A 20938-nucleotide genomic window follows, 5' to 3' on the forward strand; every position below is an offset into this window, starting at 1 on the left:
TCTTTCCCATATTCTTCACATTTCTTCATTATTATTTTCACACTTTTCTTTTTTTTTTGCCATTTTACTATGCAGCAGTATTTTAGGCACTTTGGAAATTACTGGGTGGATATTAAAGTCATCACAAAATTCATTGAGACAAAAGACATCTATAATCTATTTTATCCATAAAGGAATTCAATACATTGTATTCTTCAGTTGAATAATAGTTAGGAAATAAAACTGAAGATTGAAATGGGTAAAATATAAACTAGTGTAATACCGTGTCCCATGTCAAGAGTGGGAAGTGTTTGGGTAATTCGGTAACTTATTGTAGCAGATTTTTCTTCTCTTGAGTTAGTATTCTGTCTCCTCTTTTCTGTTCTTCCTTTCTTTTCTCACTCTCTTAGACTATAGCTAACAAGCTTTTAAGACTTTCGTGAAAGATCCTGTTTTTTTATCCTCTATGAATCCTTACATTTGTAATAGTCTTTTCCTTCTCTAAACTCATAAGAGAGTGCTATACAAATTAATGATCACTGGTCCTTAATAATCATGTCTCAGTTATTTTACTCAATCTCACCTTCTTAGACAGTACTTGCCTAACTAACTAAGCGATATTAGCCTCTGCCACTCTGTATAACATAAAAAAAAAAAATTATTTTCTTCATATTTATTCCTATGTGAAAATCTCATTCATTATCTTTCTTCATATTCTAGAATATGTTTCATGACAGCAAGGACTTTGCCTGTCTTGTTAAGTACTATTTTTCCTGGTACCAAGAAGAATACCTAGAATACAGTAGGACTCATTGAATACTTATTGAATGACTGACTGAATCCTGGGTACTTAAAGATCTGTCAAAGGTATTAGAAATGCAGGACTGATTGAAGGTGATTCTTGTGAGGCATGTTAATATATGTAATGGGCTTCCTTGATCATAGAAGTGCAGTAAGGAGGCTATGACCTAAGAATAAATGTGAATTGTATTTGTAGTAGGTGGTTTGGGAATGAACAAGAGTGGCAGACTAAGAGAATTCCAAGTTTTACTCTGTTGCTTAGTCACTACTAAATACTTACAATTGAATATATGTGAATATAGATCAGGTTGTTAATACATTTTTCAGATAGGAAGACTATAGTGACTCAAGTAGGAATTCTTGAGAATTTGGTCTTAGTCTTGGATAAAGCACAGAAAATATATTCCTTACAACATCAAGTGATACATATCATTATTTTTGTAATGAATTTTATCAAATGTTCATTTTGTTGAGAAATATCTGACATACTTCTCTAAAAATTTTTACAAATATAGAACTTTATGTTGAGAAAAAAATATAGTCTAACTACTACAAACACAGACATTATTTTTATTTGGAGTTAAACATTTAGCACAATGGCAGCTACTGAGATACCCACCACCAAAATAATGTCTTCAACCTAATTTCCAGGATAAATGCTTGTCAGGGACTCTGTTTGTTCTTAATATTATATTCAAATATTTTGTGTATACATGTGCATGCATATGTGCTATTTTATGAATAGTTCCATGATGGTCATCAAACTTTTGAAAACACCTGTTACCCTTCCCACCGAAGATTAAGAATGATGGCACTTGGGTGAGATAAGTAATTGGCATCAATGTAGTTGCAGGTGATTAGATTTAATAGAGCTAAGAAGGTGGAACATGGCATGTAGAAAATAGCCTGACAGTAAGAGGTGACCAGCCTTTTCAGAGATATGGCAAGAACAAAGCACTACTAAGGAATTAAACTAGAAATACAGGAATAAGAGTAGACCTGGTGAATTTCTTTTTTCTTTTTTTTATGAGAGATTTTTGCTATAGGGTGTGTGCACTTGCCAGAGAGATTGAGATAGACAGAGAGACAGAAAGCAAGAAATAACTCCCCCAGGGGGATGGCTACGTCACAATCCCTTCTCCTCCATTCTCCTCTCAGGATCTTAGGCATGCGTGCCCATGCACCCAATGTGAGTTGTTAGCCGCCGGATCCGGACTCGAACTGTGGTCAACTAGGTGGGAATCCAGCAATGTAACCATTATACCACCTGCTGGTCCCATACTTGGTGAATTTCTAGATGAGTACAACAGACTACAAATAGTATGCTTCCCGGAGACAAATGGTTACTTGTAACTGTGTAGATTAGAGAAGGCTTCATGGAATAGGAAGGATTGATGAATCTTTGAATGATGGATTTGGACAAGCAACTGTAGAAGACAGTATCTCTTTTAGATAAGAGTTAAGATTATACAAATAATCCATGAGGATATTTTCTCTGTGTGGGACACAAATAGGTGAGAGTTTATAGACTGAATAGGTCAACCAATTTATAAATTGATGTTGATTTCTGAATAATTATTTCTAAGTGCTAGTTTCACATTACAAATGAATCACTATATGCTCCATTTAATGATAGTTTCTGAATGCATTTCAGATGTGATTTTTATTTACATAAATTCAGTTTACCTATAACATTTCATGAATATTCATAAAGTATATGGGAACCTGTCATGTGTGACTCTCCTGTAATATTATGATTTCTTGTGATTTTTGCCATTGGAGTAATTATACAAAATTTTTCTGTTATTCTTCTAAAAATTACAAAATGATATCATATGTAAATATATCAGTCACTATCACTATTGATACCTAAATTCTAGAAAGCTTAAAGAGGCATTTTGTGGAGTTAGCAGGTGGTGTGGTGGTTAAGGCACTGAATTCTTACATGTTTGACCACAGTTTGAGACCTGTACCTAAGGCTTGAAAATCACCCCAGGCAAGCGTGCGTGTGTGCTGCAAATCCCAAATGGAGAATGGAAAAGAAGGGTTGTGGCATGACCATACTCCCTAAGGGAATGATTTCTCACTTTCTGTCTCTCTGTCACTACGGCAAAGACCTAAACATAGCAAAAGAGATGTTTTGCTCTTCAGTAAACTTCGCCTCATACTGATCTGTAAGTTTTCTTAAGGTCATTAAAAAGATGAACTCTTACTAGAATCCAGATTCTCTGCCTTCCAGGCTGTTTTTTTCTGAGACACTAAGCAGGGCATAGTATTATAGAAAAGAAACAGGCACAGAAGGGCAATATATAATCTGTGAACTGACTATGGACACTGGTACAAGTGAGCTATGATCGACTTGAATGCTTCATTTATTTGTGGTGAAGTTGGGTCTAATTATTAGAATTCTTTCCTGGGTTCTGGATTCCCTATCCCTGACTACAGTGCATTTTTCCTTGGTCCTTCATTCTCTTCCTCAAACTGAAGGGCCTGCCTCATTTTCCATATTTCATTTTCTACTGGCAAACTCTGACCAAAACAACTGTATCTTTTAGAAATTGTAGGAAAATTTTCTTTTTAGAGATAAACATTTTATTTTTGTTTTCTTTCTCTTGGCCTTACTTCAAGCTTTTTGATTTGTTGGCTTGTTTTAAATTTTGCTCATGTCTGCTCATACTTTTGCATTAGTCAAAGACTTCTGTAAGTTGAACTCTGTTCTGTTTCTTTAAACGTTTCCGTTTAAAGGAACCACAGGCAATTATAACGGATGCTCTAAAAGAGTTATCTTTTCCAAATGTGGCATGGTGATTTTCTATCTGACTGCATCAGGGATTTGTTACACAATAAAGGGAATTCTATGGTTTGTCTAGAAAATGTTTCTAAAACTAGCGGCTGTCACATTCCCATTTCTTTCTCACTTTCAGTATGCTTTTAACTATGTCATAAATAAGTGAGAAAAGAGCATTTCTTTGTGTGTGCGCCTGTGTGTGTACTTATTTTTAATCATGTAATGCACAGCAAAAATTGTGTGCCAGGTTTTTAGAAGAGATGTTAAAAGATTAATTTGTTTATATAAGGTAAGTTTAATACTTCAAAGTTTGTTTTCTTTTAGAACCTTAAAGTGAATGAGGTGAATAATAATGACAACTATTTATATGTAAATACCTAGATACTTTTCTATGAACTTTGGATGTATTAACTCAGTCTTTGAAACAGCCCTGAGATTGTCTCTATTATCATTCTCAATTTACAGAAGAGGACATCAAGGCATAGAGATCTAAAAGCACTTGACAGTAGGCAAGCTCCTCCATTCTCCTCTCAGGATCTTGGGCACCAAGTTTAGGAGCTAGAAATGAGCTCCAAGTATTCCAACCTAACCAATATGCTAAATGCCTCTGTTGTTGATTTCATTATCATTGCAACTAATCAAATGCAACTATTGAATATAATTTTAAATATTATGGCATGATCTGCATTATACATTATTAATATGATAAACTGGAATAAAATTTATCTTGAATTTATTTTTTAAAGAGAAATATTAAGTGTATAAATATTTTTGTCCTCTAATGTTTTTTGCCAAAGTTAATTAGAAATTGAATTTAAGATTTTATTGCTGTAAAGTCGGGACTGATTTCTAAAAATGGTTAAGCTATTAGATGAAATTTTGAAATTTTGGCAGTATACTAGTAGCAACTCATGATTAGACTGAAACATTAGATTAACGAAGTTTTTTTTTAAAGTATTATTTTGTAAATTTCAAAACACCTTAACTGTAATATACAGCTTTGTTACCAATGCAAAAGAACAATATGAGAAACTTTCAAAGTTACATGAAAACATGGAAAAGTTATACCAAAGTATAATGGGATACTATGCCATTGATGTGAAGAAGGTGTCCGTGGAAGACCTTTTTACTGACTTGAATAACTTCAGAACCACATTCATGGTATGATAAAAATTTAAGTTGTTTTCTTAAAAGTATTTTTCTCTGTAGCATCTCATCCATTTTGTTTAGTTACTTCATTCTACTCTGGTTTCCTGATGTTGAAAGTTAGTTTTAAAATTGTCAGATTTTTAAATCTATTGGAAAATGTATGGTTTGCTCTTTCTTTCTTTCTTTCTTTCTTTCTTTCTTTCTTTCTTTTTTTTTTCCCTTTCTGACAGTAAGCTGTAATCAGAAATTTTGATTGAAATAGTGAAAAATTCTGAAGTTCATAAATACTCCCCTCCTGGTTGATTACAGAGTCCTTCATAATAGGTTTTTGGCTATGAATTTGTTTCTTTACAGTGAGGATCAATTTGTATTTTTGTGGTATAATTTTACCAAATTTCATGCAGCTCTTATGAAGCTTTTTTTTTTCCCTTTTCTTTTCTTAATGCATTGTACAATGAGCTACCTGTGATTTGCCTTTGAATAGATTTTACATTCTCAGGGTTTCCTTTAGATACTTTAATAGGGAGGTCAGGTCTTTGATGTAGAATCCTTTCATTTAGGCATTAAAAATCTTTTGCAAAGTATTAGCTGATTAGATGGGAAAAAAACCACACATGTATTAAAGTGAGAAGGCATTATTGCCTCCCTAGGGAAACTGGTGATACATTTCTACAAGGAAAAATTATGTTATTCTTAATAGATGGGTAAGTCATTTCTGTATTTTAGCAAATGTTTGTGGGGACTAAAAAGTTTTAAGGTGTAAAGAAAAATGTGAAATGTAAAAAGCTGGTTCTTTGTAACCTCCGGAAAACTTTATGCTGAATATATTGGTTATAATTACTTGGTTATGACTAGATAGGCTTTTTAATAAAACCCACTATTTTAAAGGAAAAAGTCTATTATAATTTTGCTCAAAGCTCTAGTTTATTTTTTTCACAAATTTAAATTGATTATTTTTTCACTACCAGAAATGAATTTGGTTAGCAAATATATTTAGGATGTACCTATACATATCATGTACTGTGTAACATTTTAAATTTTACCATACTTTATGAGGCAGCATGGATTACTCGGAGTAGCAAAGGCTTTGCAGTATGAAAACTCATTCAGATTCCATGCTATTTATGTGGCTACGAACACTTGTTTTATCTTCCTGAGCCTCAGTTGATGTATTTGATTTAAAAACAAAAAAGAATGCTAATTACTTTCTCCTGAGAGAGTTCAAGTATTAAATGAAATAACATTTATTAAATGTTTATCATAGCTCCTGGCACATAGTGTTGCTCAATAAATTTTTATGCACCATGGTTGAATTTAGCAGGCTTGGGTCACTCAAACCCTTCTCATTCTGAAGAAAGTATTGCCCCTAGACTGGGTCCTAAAAGATCATCTTTACATTATGGACATATCCTGCCTGATAAAAGTATCTTTATAAACCTGGGATCTTGGGCCCAGCCTAGAGAGATTTGCTAACAGTGTGGTCTATGGTGACCACCTATTTTTGTTTACAGGCCACACTGTCAGTTTGACTCTTGGGAGGCTGGAGACGAAGTGGTTAAGAACATGTAGGCAATTTACACCTAAGTGACTGACCCCTAGTCAAAATCCTTAACACCACGCTCTCAGATGAGCTTCCCTGGTTGGCAATACTTTGTGCATGTTGTCATGTTGTTGAGATAATGAGCCTCTAGGAGTACTTGTACCTACCCACTCCTTTTCTCTGCACTTCGTACTTTTTCTTTAATGATTTCAATGTATTCTTTTGTTGTAATAAACTGTAATGGTAAGTTCTTTTTCTAAATTCTTTGGATTCTTTCAGTATATCATCAAACCTCACGTGATTTTGAAGACCCCACTACAATTATGTATAAAATATAAAATGGGCATGTAAAATAATAATACCCTTCACATATTGAGTATTTCTTTTTTGTTTTTGTTTTTTTTTTTTTTTTTTTGGTCGGGGGGAAGTTTTTGCTTTGGGGTGTGTGCACTCGCCAGAAAAACAGAGAGAAATAGAGAGACAGAAAGTGAGAAATCACTACCCAGGGCAATGGCCACACTGCAGTCCCTTCGCCTCCATTATCTTCTCGGGATCTTGGGCATGCATGCACATGCACTTAGCATGAGTTTAAGCCACTGGGTCTGGGATTTGAACCGTGGTCGACTACACTGGAGTCCAGTGACTTAGTCTATTACTTCAACTGCTGGTCCCCATATTGAGTATTTCTATGAACCAAGTGTTCTTCTAAATGCCTTAGATGTATTTTCTCAGTCAATCCTCACAATAATTCTGTTACCTTTTCACTGTTAGATCTTTCTGTGGCAGATTTAGGAACTGAGGTAGAGATGGAACATACCACACTACTGCAATATCATAGAACTAGAATCTGATGACACATGTCATGTTCCAGAGCCTGCCCTCTTAAATACTGTCATGCTGCCTTTCATATTACATAGTTGTGTTCCATTTTACAAATAAGAATACTGACATTGGGACTGTTTACTAATGAGACGGAGGTCATATTTTTGTAAATGATTGAGTAGGGATTTGAAACCATATGTAATTCCAAATCCTCCTGAGAGCCAAAAGGAATAGATGGCTTTGGTCATTCTTTAGGTATCTGGATATTTTATATACCATGTAGTGGTGGAGAAGGTGGTAAGTGGAAAGATGGGTTCAAAAAAGTGGGCAACAGAGTGACAGCTGTACGTTGTCTGTTGCAGATTCACATGAGCCTGAAAATAGCCGCAGTCACACATTCATACACATCCTGCTCTATATTAACATTGTCAGAGCTAAATATAAAAACTTCTAAAAATATAATTCAGAGGAGAAATTTTCATTTTTTTTTTTTTTTGGAGAGATTTTCGCTATAGGGTGCGTGCGCTCGCCAAACAGAGAGAGACATAGAGACAGAAAGCGAGAAATCACCCCCCAGGGGGGATGGCCACACCTCAATCCCTTCTCCTCCATTCTCCTCTCGGGATCTTGGGCACGCACGCACACGCGCCCTGCGTGAGTTTTAAGCCACTGGGTCCGGGATGCGAACCGCGGTCGACTACGTGGGAGTCCAGCGACATAGCCATTACACTAACTGCTGGTTCCCAGAGGAGAAATTTTCTATAGAAGAAAAGTAAGCATAAGACTGGAAGAAAAGTGATTATATCAAGGTAGTGAGATTTCACACAATATTTTATTGTTTCCTTCTATTTTTTTGTGGTAAATATTGTTATCTTGCTTGAGTTTTAGATAAAATATATTTACTTAAAAAAGTCTGCAGTGTTAATGTTGGCCAAAACTATTGAGAAATAAATTTCTTATTTTGTCAGAATCTCCTGATCTCCCAGGTTGCTATTTAATTTTGTATTATTCAATTTTGGAAACCAGGTTTACTTGAGTGAGTCGTATGGAAATATTAAGTCTAGAGCTTCAGAGGTAGAATTTTAACATGTTAAGGCTGCATTCTGGAAAATCACATTAATACAATAGGCACAGATATATGTTTTCTTTTTTTGAAAAAAGGCTGTTAAAATGTTTCCAGTGTTACTTTATCACTGTCATGTATGTGCATTCCTAGTTGCAAATAAGAAAGTTTGACCATCAGGTGAAGGTCTATTCTGTATTACATATAGGAGGTCGGAAACACTGTCCTCACTTCACGCCTACCTTCAACAATGGCAGTTTTCCATCAACCATTTTCTCTTAAGTTCAATGCACTCCACAGTTTTCCTGTGCCAGCAGGAAAACTACATCTATGCTTTGCCTGGCTAAATTATTATACCCACCCTTCTGATTTCTGCTCAGAGTTTGGTTCCTTCTGTAAGATCTGTGTCTGTCTGTCTTCCTTTGAGTCTCTAGTGCAATTCATGGCATGTAATAGATAAATGTATTGAGTAACGTGATCAAGGGATAACATGCTTTAATAGCTAACACATACAGTGCCAACCATGTGTTAGGCATTCTGTTTATTCATTTAATCGGTACAACCACCACCAGATAGACTGTGTATTGTAGTTATTACCACCTTGCAGGTGAAGAAACTAAGGCATAGAGAGATCCTGAATTGCCCATTATCACACAGTTGGCAAAGAGCTAAGTTGCTAACCCAGGATTTCTGCTTTTAGAGTCTGTACTATGTAGGGCTAACACCTGTTTTATAACAGTATGGCTGTTATAATTTAAAACACGGCTGTCTTGAAACCTAACCACATATATACCCTCCCCCCAAATAAAAAAAGTGGTCATTTTTCTTGTCAGTATAATTTATTATACTAGTAAATTAGTATGTTATTTATCAAAAAATATTTATACTTTAGAATTATCTCTGAATTTAAACTAAAGCAAATAGAGGCTAGCTATTTATTCAAAGCTCTTTATACCTTTGATTAATTCATAAAATTTCTTGTCAGTGTTATTTGGATCTCATAACCAATATGTATAGCTACAGCTCTTCTGGTTCCCTCCCACCCCACCCCATCCCCCGTCCCATTCTAGCCTTGTTACAACAGCTAAAGAAGCAACATCTGTTCAAGTGCTGCCTCAAGCCATGTAGACCAAGGAGAAGGTTTCAAAATTTTGTAGCTTCTCTGAGGAACAGCTGTTCATTTTGGCAGCAGTTTAACTCACCCCTCTCCTACTTGAGAATTTTCAACTGGGAATTAATTTTTTGTTGATGGTTTACTTTTTAAACAAACTACCATAGGAATTATGCTCATTGGGAATGCTTCTAGTTAGAATAACTGATCACCTCCTCAAGACACAGGGAGCAAATTTGCACCATTTCATTTAACATTATTTTTGTTATCATTTTCAATAGGACAAAACCAGAATTAACTGCTCCTGATTGAGTCCTTGCTGCTTGCTAGACCTTGTGCTAAGTCCTTTACATACAGTGCCCCAGTTCGTCTTCACAATGTTTAAGGAGGTATAAATGTTACAGGTCAGGGGACATCGAGCTAGAGAAGCTCTGTGTCTTTGCAGAGTCACTTCAAAGTTTGTAGGGGCAAGACTGAATAGGAGTCAGCCTAACTCCAAAGTCTACACTTAATTTATTTTTATAGTGAGAGAGAAAACAGCAAATTAAAAAGGAGGGTTTTGTTGTTGTTGTTGTTATTTTTCCATTAGACAGAGGCAGAAAAAGAAAAAGATGGAGACAGAAAAAGTGAAAAAAGAACATGCACATGGAGCTACAGGGATTTTTTTTTTTCTTTTTGGAGAGGTTCTCCTCCATTCTCCTCTCGGAATCTTGGGCATGTACGCACACGCACCAGTTTGAGTTTAAGCTGCCGGGTCTGGGACTCGAACAGCAGTCAACTATATGGGAGTTCAGCGACATAGCCATTATGCTAACTGCTGGTCCCAGCTAAAGGGATTTTTTTAAGTTGACTTATTTCTCCATCAAAGAGAGAAGAGACAGAGACAAGAGAGAGAGAGACAGACATGGGTACCCCAAGCTTTGGTTCACCTCTGATTTCAGCTGGCCCAGATCACAGGCACATGTGCTCAAGATTCTCAGGGAGGTTTGGGAATATGGAGAAGTGGACTTTGAGCTTGAGAGTCCATTTGTGCTATCTCTGTGCCATGATCTGAGCCACAATACCTTTTTTTTTTTTTTTTCTGTAGGAATCTTGCACTCGCCAGAAAGACAGACAGAAAGCAAGAAATCAACCCCCAGTGGGGATGGCCACGCTGCAATCCCTTCTCCATTCTCCTCTCAGGATCTTGGGTACGCATGTACACGCGCCAAATGCCTGTCCTTTTTACAGCTTCAGGTATATTACTGCTCAGCAAGTCTGCAAGAGAAGTCAATGCTGTAATTTTTAGCTATGTTTTTGATATCTTACTAGAGAGAATCAGCACAAAGCATACTTAATTTTCTTATTCCTCAGTATAATAACTTTATAGTAGCATTGATAGAATCATGATAGAAGAATGTTTTCATGTTTTGTCTACTTGAAAGCATTACATGTTTCCTTTTTAAATTCAAGGCCTATAAATGTGAAGCCTAGATGAGGGATAACGTGAAGGACAGAGAGTCAGCACCTTGCTGTAATAGAGTTTTATACCTGCAGGACGCCTGTGAAACATAAAGTTCAGACTGGAGATACTAGGTACACATATCTGATCTCATGCTGTAGGCTGAGTAAACTGGTGGCCTATACCAAGCTTTATACCAAGTGAAGTTCATGCCTTTAGTCATACAGTGTCCTGTAACAATAATCATCATTTTCCATTTGTGACTTGTTTTAGACATTACATGCCATTACCGGTCTACCACTTACTAATAGATGGCATCATGCTTCTACAGGATGAATTGAATTCATTATGGAATTTTGTTGGCTCCTGCTAGCAACCTCCTATATCCCTTTATTTTATTCAGCAGCTGTGGCATATTCATGTTTGTCCTTTGAGTTTAAATGGAATTTTCTTGTTTATAACTGTCAGTGTGGCCTGAAACGTAATGTATGTTCTGGTTCTCATTTAGATTAGAGAATTTTGCTCTAACTGCTTTTACTTACATGGCCTGAATTATATGGGTTTTTTTTTCTTTAAAATTCTAATTATTCTGATAATGCTTCTGATTTTTATTACTGAAAATTGTTTTGCTGTTCTTTCTTTAAAACCAAAGTGGTGTGCACAGTGCAGTACGCTTAGCTCTGTAAGCAAATTTCATCTGACACCTTATTTGTTTCCTTAACATCTCATCTTCGAGAAATACTCGTTAATGCTTTCACCTCTGTGGATCCCTTTATTATTTGTCCCCTTACAGATAACCTGTTTCAGAAGAATTTTCCTACTAAATTATTCTTATTAAAATGCCATTTTGCTGTTTTAATTAAATGTATGTAACTGCTATGTGGCCTCTGAATTTATAATACCAGATAGTTCCATATGGAATTTTTTTTATTTGTGTAGCTTTTCCCCTGAACATATGAGTGTTGGGGACTTTAATTCCATCTGTTGGGATTTTAAACTATGGGTGAAGATCATTAGACATCCTTTTTATTAATAGTTTCTAAGACCCTGAATATCTGTCAACTCCATGTTAAGTTTAGGATTTCAAGGGCACAAAGAGCAATTACTTAATGCCTCAAAAGAGCTTAATTACTTTCACACCCACAAAATGTAGGTTAACATTGCGTTTGTGCTTTTTTTTTTCTTTTTTCTATGTCTAGTTATAGATATGTATGTCAAATTCTGTAGTTATTATTTGCTTAGTTTGTATAATCCAGTCTGTTTCTCTCTAAACATTATTTTCTACATATGTGACTCTCATCTGAATTATGTGTGATGAGATCAAAGAGAGACATGGAGACATGATTAGCTTTTCTTCAAATTTTAATTAATTCTGCCTATGATAGTCCTCACCCCTTTTCTTTTATTCTTCTCTTTTCTTTCTTCTTTTAATGTCAGAGGACTGTATATTAGAGAGAGTGAGAAAGTACCTTGCTACCCAGTCCCATAACATGGTCTGATCATGCCGAAGTTCTTTTTCTTTAGTTCTCCATTTTGTCCAGATTCTAGGCATGCCCACATGCTCCTGTATGTTTTTTTAAGGTGCTAAGCTGTGACTTGATTCCTGGTTATCCATGTGTGTTCTGGCCTCCTTTTCCTGGCACTTAACCACTTCATGACACGATCAGCCCTATTTGTTTTCAATACTGATGTTTTGCTGTTTGCCTCACTGTTGAGAAGATAGCAGTAGTTGAGAGTGCAGGCTCTGGAATCAGAGAACCCTCGGTTTGAGTCCCATCTTTGCAGATTATTAGCCACATGATGGTCAGAGATTCAATTAATCCTACGAAACCTCAGTTTCTGGGTAATAATAGCATATGGCTCTTGGAGCCTTTCCATTTTGAAGATCAAATGACATATACCCTCAGAACAAGTTAGTCATTAATAGAAGTATAGTAATTTTACATTTTCTGTTTCACTTTAACAGGATCAATATTTTAAGTATTTCAGTTTTAAGATTTTTGCTGGAAAGCATGTGTGCTGCGAGGGGGAAATGGAGAGGGAAAGTGAAAGCAAAAACACTCCTTATGGGGATAGCCATGCTGCAATCTCTTCTCCCTCATGTCTCCCTTCTTTCAAGATTGTGTCACATACACATCCTCAGTATGGTTTTGAAGCCACCAGGTCTGATTTTTCTGGCTACCTAGTCCAGGACTTGAACCATGGAATCAGCATTGTGGGATCCAGCCTCTTTAACCACCATGCCACCAGCCAGCCTTAAGCATTTTTTAATTTTATGTTGCCATATAGAATGTTGTGATTGAATAAATATATATATAATTTCTCATGAACAGCCCCATCTTTAGAGTATTTTTATAATTTTGCTAAAGTTACTTTTTACCCAGTTACAGATTGTCATTCATGCTGTTTGTAGGCTTTAAGTTGATTCTGGTTTATACAATTGAAATCCATGTAGTGAACAAATATAAAATCAATTGTAACTTATTTAATCTTGCTATATCTATTGATCAAATCTAATTTATTATTTTACTGAATTCGTAGGCTATAGTAAATTGCCAAACAAAAAAATGAAATTTTCCAAAGGGAAGATATTTTTAGTGTAAAATGTTTTTGATAAGGAGGACAGCCAGAACTAAACTCATTTTGACAAATAAATTTTAAGTTACACAAATTTGATGCTTGTCAAGTCCAAATGCCATTTGTGTTGGCTACTGTGTGGACCAGTCTAGATGATCAACAGGAACATCAAAGCACGAAGTATGCCCTGTGTGCCCCTTCAATTGTGTAGATCGACTCATCATACGTTGTCAGAGGAAGGAAAATCATGTGCACGTCCTGTTGTTGGGTGTAGAGCCAGCTTGTGCAATTAGAATAGGAAGCATCTTTTATCCCTTGCTTATTTTAGTGGACTTACAACCTAAAAATTGTGTTTAGAGTCTTTTCACATAGAGTTTATGTCTTTATTAGCACCTTTGTTATTTTAAGATCATTCTTAGAGCTATAAAGCTCCAAACCTTAAAAAGAAAAAAAGAAATATTCTACTATAAGATCTTTCTTATTATTTTTCAGTATCTGTTTAGTTAAAGAATCATATCAATTCCAAGTGCTTAATATTTTGGATCGGCAACTTTGAAAGTAATTTGATAAGTTCTCCTTTTCTTTACTATAAGTGTCTTTACAAAATAAAACCACACACACCTAGGACCTGCCTGTGGTGCATTGGTTAAGTACACTGACTCCTAATGACTCCTACATGGATAACTGTGGTTAGACTCCTGGCCTTGACAGCTTGAGAAACATGCTAGGCTTGTGTGGGTATATGCCCAAATCCTGATTGGATGGAAAATGGAGGGAAAGGATTATAGTGTGACCATGTCCAAAGTTTGTTTTCTCTCTCTCTCTCTCTCTCTCCTGGTGAGACCATGTGTCCTTGAGCAATTAAACACACACACACACACACACACACACACACACACACACCTCTAAGCCAAATACTTAAATTTTATTGATAAATTTTATTCTTACTATACATTGTTCCATGGGATAATAAATGCATTTGACTGGCAGATTCTGTATGATTGATTGGTAATTTTTATTTGTCTTTTATAATATATTGTAAGTATTTTGTTTGTGCACTATAATACTTATAGTAAAAGGAAAAACTAGGTTGTCCTAATCCAGTAATGTGAACAATGGATTGATTGTGGAGAGAAAAAACATCAACTAAATAATGAATACATAATAATAAGATACATTCACCCATGTCATTGAGAAGGTGACACTAAGATAGTACAAATAAAAAATAAAATGACATGTTTTTTATATTTCAGATGTAATTATCTCTTTCACATTATTCATAACACACACACTCACACACACACACTCAGTGGGGAAAGAGAAGAGGTAGAAAAAGAGCCCACACTATTAACTTAAGCTATGTTTTGTGTTCATACAAGACCAGGTATACGTGGGACATTATTGGATGTTTCCCTTGGAGAAGTGGCTGGCAGTAGCTAAAAAATATACACACACATACACGTACATACATACATATATACGTACACACTCCAGGTCTACCTTAAGGCATTACATGACTGCCACCTTGTGCAGAGTTAGCTGTTCCTTTGTTTAGCCTCATTGGGAAATTTAAAAATATATGTATTTTTATTTTGTACCACTTCAGAACATGAGAGAAGAGAACACAAAATGCAAATTAAATTATATGTTGGGAAAGCCTTTATCATGAAATTTTCATACTTTATTTAAGAAGTGGGGAATAGGCTTAAGTATCTCATTTACTTAAGAATTTTGCAAAGTGTTTGAAGAAATGGCAGACAAACTCACAGCAAAGTTATGAAGAGTCAGTAATGTTCCATCCCCGAAGGGTTAATCAGTAATTTGTTTTATCTGAGACAAACTTTACAATAAAGAATTACTGGAAATAGTTTAATCATAAGCTCTTTCACATCCTTTGGGACATTCTGGTTTGCTACTCTGAGGATAGTTTCCGGTTTTCTTAAGATTTACGGTCAGGAAAAGTTCAACTAATAACAACTTGTATTGAGTGTTAAGATGATAAATTATTTGTGCCAGAGTGTAGTATATCATGTTTTTCTATTCTCATTGATAGCATGTTAAATATTGGATTTGGTAATACTAGAAAAAATAATTTGATTCATCTTACTGTCATTCTAGGTTTCTTTCTAAAACACTGACCTTATAATGAGATTTCTAAGAGTAAACTTACTTTTCATGAAGCAGTTCATTGTTGTGTTTTGTTTCTTTGCATTTGGGGAAAAAAATTTTATTTAGGTACAAAAACATAGTGTAAAAGTTGACAAGTAGGTGATTTTTTTATATTCTTAAAGACTTAAGAATAGTATCTTTTCTAATTATTTTCATATTCCATTATTGAAATATGTGCAGCAGTACAGGAATGTATTTAAGGTTTTTTTCCCCCTAAATTAATATACTTTTTGTATCTATTTCTGAAGATGATGTCAGGAATTTGTAAAAAGTAGTCATTGTGTAGGATTATGCATTACCTCTCCAGAAGCATAAACAAACTTCATGCAAGTTGTATTTAGTAGGGATGTATTAGACCTGTATGTGATTGTTTACTGTGAGAAAAGTTAGACTGTTTTCACAATATCGAACACCCACTGCCCTGGAAAACATGGAGTTTTGATTTTACCTGATCTTATTTTAGGGTTTTGAGACAAAAACAGTACTGACGCCAAAGAAAAAAACTTTAAATTTAGTAGTACGTGTACCAAAGAGATCCTGGGCTTACATAGCTTGAAAATACATTAATGCTGAAAGAAATAAAACATTGACAAGAGATGTTTATAAGATTTTCAACATTCTTTTTTTCAAGTAATAAAACCTCTACTAGTTCTCTAAATTACAAAAATACACAGGATGTTATAATATGTTGAATGGTGAATTGGGAAGTTGAAGCTATATATATGGGCTAAGACTCAAATAGATATGAAGTATGATCAAAAAGATCTATGGCTGACTACTTGTATTTAATACTATTATTTTTATATTTAATTACAATTCTGTCTTATAAGGCTATCTAACTGTCAACTAAAGACTTAGAGTATAGACTGTTTCTTTTTATTTTTTAAAGAATTAATTTTATTTATCATTATTTGTTTTACTTTGCTACAGGACTTGTATGCTCAGCGGAGATAGACAGGGGTTGGAGGGTGTGAGAAAGCAAGCTATCAGGTCCAGGATTTGAACAGCATTTGGCCATATGGGAGGGAGTCCAGCGCCTTAACCACTGGTACCACCTGTTTGCGCCTAGATTATTTCTTAGGTCCTTTTTGGGAGGAGGGCAAAATGCACATTGATATTTTACATTTTTCATTTGGGGGGAAAAGAAATCCTACTCATCGTATCATTGGGCAATGCTTTAATTTATTAGGCATGCCTAATTTCAAGTGAAAGCAATACTTTGGGAGAAAACAGGAAACTAAACTAACTCTCTTTTCCAGAATAAAATCTCATAATACATATTAGATTTAAAGTATTAAAAACAATGTGCCTATACATATGTAAATTAAATCTTTAGAGGTATAATAGCTAGACTTAGGGTTGAAAACCACATCTTGCCGTCCATATTTCATTCACCACTATACCATCTCTGCCAAGTAATCCAGCCTGTATTGAATGCATCCATTTTACTCCCAGTCAACTCAGTGTACTATCGTATTCCAACATCTCTGAATAGAAAGCATTTATATTCTCATAGGAACTATGAAAATTGGCATTCCTCCACTTCCTTGATAGAAGCATATATAATTCATGTCAGTTATAAAGTGGTTCTTCCTTGAATTGTAGCTGGATAAATGTGTTTTGAGGCACTTGATTAATGATGTTGTAATGATAATGAAAATAATATTAAAGAATGAATGCTATCAGAGTACGAAAATAATATTTGCTAACATTTATATGTTCCAGTGTTGTAAGTTAATACATATATATGTATTAACTAATATAATTCTTAAAATATCTCTGTACTATAGATTCCATTTTGCCCATTTTACCAAAGAGAGAATGGAGACATAATCATAAGCTATTTAATATTAAATGCTTATTTCAATTAAAACAGTAAGACATCAGATGGCAACCTTTTTACTGTCTTTTTTAAATGAAGCAATAAAGTTAGATTTTTTAATTTCTTGAGTGCTAAAGTATCCTACATCTTGTTTTTTTTTGAGAGATTTTCACTATAGGGCACGTGCGCTCGCCAGACAGACAGAGAGAGACATTAGAGACAGAAAGCGAGAAATCACCCCCCAGGGGGGATGGTCATGCCACAATCCCTTCTCCTCCATTCTCCTCTCGGGATCTTGGGCATGCACGCACACGCGCCCGGCGTGAGTTTTAAGCCACCGGGTCCGGGACACGAACCGCGGTCGACTACGTGGGAGTCCAGCGACATAGCCATTACGCTAACTGCTGGTTCCCCTACATCTTATATTTTTGAAGACTTTTTTATTTATTTATTATCATCATAATCTTGTTTATATTACATTGAATCACATATAACTTTACAGTGCATTACATTTCTCTTTCCAGAAGGAATACCATATCCGTCAATACAGAGACACTAAAATCCCCATTTCATCATCCAATAGCTTTTTGTTATTTTTCCCGATCATCATCATCATCATCATTCTTCCAATTATTTTTTTAAACAGTCAATCACTGCTTCTAATTTTGTTCGTAAAGAGACTTTACCCAACATGAAGATGTTTCTTATTTTTAGCTAAACAAATCACCCCCCAGGGGGGATGGCCACACCACAATCCCCTCTCCTCCATTCTCCTCTCAGGATCTTGGGCACACACGCACACACACACAGTGTGAGTTTAAGCCATCTGGTCTGGGCCTCAAACCGCAATCAACTACATGGGAGTCCAGCCACATAGTCATTACGCTAACTGCAGGTCCCGCTAAACAAACTTTTCAGAGTGCTTGCTAGAACTGATTTTATATGTCTGTACAAATACTTTTAGATCCTAAAACACCACATGTATGAGGTACCCATAAATATAGTGTATAGAATTGCCACATTATACAAAGTATTTAAGATATAAACTAAAATTTCTATATAATTCAACTTAATAATAAAAGAACACACATTTAAGGGCTTTGCTTATCACAGTATGGTTTACTAGGGACTCTTAAAGTTTCATCTTATCACAATGTACCAAACTATTTTAAAATCATGTTTGTTTTTTGAGAAAGTCAGGGAAATGTCCAAGGGTAAAATGGGTTAAAGAGATAACAAGTTGAAGCCTAAATGATGAGTGTAGGTGAGCAAAAGAGAAAGCCAGGCTCGCCTTAGAATATGAAGACCTAGACTTTGGCTCAGTGTAAGATGACTACACTGAATAAAACTTTTACATCTAGCCTTGGACAAAAGGATATTGAACTTACCCAGGTTAGATGTGATCCCTGGTGATTAACAGAAGCAAATTTACAGCTCTGCCCCCGAACTGCAATTTAGGTCCTCAAGATTCTCACAAATAGGGAACCAGCAGTTAGCATAATGGCTATGTCACAGGACTCCCACGTAGTCGACTGCGGTTCGCATCCGGGAGCCCTGGTGACTTAAAGCTCACGCCGGGCGCGTGTGCGTGCGTGCCCAAGATCCCGATAGGAGAATGGAGGAGAATGAAGGAGAATGAGTGCCACGTGACCATCCCCCCTGGGGGGTGATTTCTTGCTTTCTGTCTCTCTGTCTCTGTCTGTCTGACAAGCACACGCACCCTATAGCAAAAACCTCTCCCAAAAAAAAAAAAAAAAAAAAAAAAAAGAAAGATTCTCACAAATTAGACTCAGTCAAATAAGAATGTTTATTAGTCCCAATCACAAATACACAAAGAAATGAGGAACTGGGTGGTGAAATGATCAGAAAGAACACAAAATAATACATAAGAGACTCCACTTCAAGACTCCAGATATAGAATAATGAAATGAAATATTTAAGAAAATAAAAGATGAGATTTTCAAAAGAGAATGAGAGAAATGGAAACAAATAACTACAAGGATGACACAAAGCCTAGTGGTTAAAGGAGCCAGATCCCACTTGGCCAACCATGGTTCAAATCCCTACCTTATCAGTTTGTAAAACATGCTTAAAGTGTGCATGTACAAGCAAACAAAATCCCAACAGAATAAAGAAATGGAGGAGAAGGAATCGCAGTGTGACCTAGACCCCGTAGTCACTACTATTTAGAGTAGACCTTTAAATTTGTCTCCTTCTTACTCACGCTTCTCTCTGTTTCTCTCTGGTGACCACAAGTATCCTCTCAAAATTAAAAAAGAACACCTCAGAGATAATGTTTATGGTAATAATAGCCACTACTTGTGAAGCATTACTGTCTAGCACACATTTCCAAATTTTACATACACACACACACACATGTTCATTTAAATTTACTAAGTAACTTTGGGACATTTTGGTGTCTCTCAGAAGAAAATACAGTATGTAGTGATATAATATGTATTTAAACTAGTTGTGACAAAATTGTTATTCCATTACTTATGTAAGCAACATAAAATTATAGGCAAAAGTCATTGTTAGCACATATTTTTTTCCAGAATACAAAAGAAATGTGTATTTGTTAACATCTCTATGTTTTGGTATGTCTGTATTTGTTCCATGCCTATGCATTGTATGTAGATATTTTACTGTCTACTATTACCATGAAAAGCATTTGAGGGACCAGCAGTTAGCCTAATGGCTGTGTCGCTGGACTCCCATGTAGTCAACTGCAGTCTTAAACTCACACCAGGCGCGTATGCGTGCATGCCCAAGATCCCGAGGGGAGAATGGAGGAGAAGGAATTGCAACATGGCCATCCCCCCGGGGGTGATTTCTCGCTTTCCCTCTCTCTGTCTCTCTGGCAAGCTCACATTCCCTATAGCAAAAAAAAAAAACACCTCTTAAAAAATAAATAAATAAAAATTTTTTAAAAAGCATTTGAATGGAGGAACGTGAGATCACTGATTCTTCATGCCTTTGAAATGAACTGTTGAAATGTGGCTGAAGTTTAGAAACTATGTGTGGTCTTTTCTGGAAAGCCCACAAATCTCTCAGAGAAGGACACACTCCAGGCTTTATCTGGGAAATAATGAAAGAATATTTTTTGGCAGTGCATATCTGAAAGTAGTTAGTGGCCATGTAATTTATTTACCAATTGACCAAATAAAATTCCAAGTCAAGAATATGATGATTAAATAAATAAATAAATGTGTTATAACCAGGTCTCTTTATGTCTGGCTTACTCTTTCGTTCCTGGCTTCCAATTTCTAGTTGAAATAACTAAGACACAATTGTATCTTTAATAATGTCACTCTCTATTTAGCTCTTCCATTTCAGGCTTCTTTTACTTAACATTTGGAAGACAAGAAAATCCCAAATTTCTGTTTCATCTGAGATATTAGTTTCAAGCTAAATACCTATTTTTAGGCTGTCTGTTGGTATTTTTCCAGCTTAAATTCTTCTCTTCATAAATATAACATCAGAACAAGGTATGTTTTAAATGAGATAGGCTTTTAAATGAAAAACAATAGTGCATTTTCCAAAAAATAGCTTTTAGAACTACTTTATGCCCTTATTTCTAAATGTACGCATTATTTTTATAGATGCTAGAACATGATTTTGACTTTTAATTATCAGTGGAAAACTAAAGGAGTGTGGCAGTTATATCTGATAATAG

The 20938-nt window shown here is 35.4% G+C and overlaps 1 protein-coding gene across 1 annotated transcript in view; it reads left to right on the forward strand.

Annotated features, from left to right (window-relative positions):
* DIAPH3 (diaphanous related formin 3) overlaps positions 1-20938 on the forward strand; it is a 556802-nt gene that overhangs the window by 360747 nt on the left and 175117 nt on the right. The window contains 1 exon segment of the mRNA XM_006159773.3: positions 4565-4729. Within this exon segment, the coding sequence (XP_006159835.1) occupies positions 4565-4729 (165 nt within the window).

The sequence above is a fragment of the Tupaia chinensis genome, unplaced genomic scaffold (genome assembly GCF_000334495.1).
Source record: "Tupaia chinensis unplaced genomic scaffold, TupChi_1.0 Scaffold000654_1, whole genome shotgun sequence".
NCBI classification, from domain to species: Eukaryota; Metazoa; Chordata; class Mammalia; order Scandentia; family Tupaiidae; genus Tupaia; species Tupaia belangeri.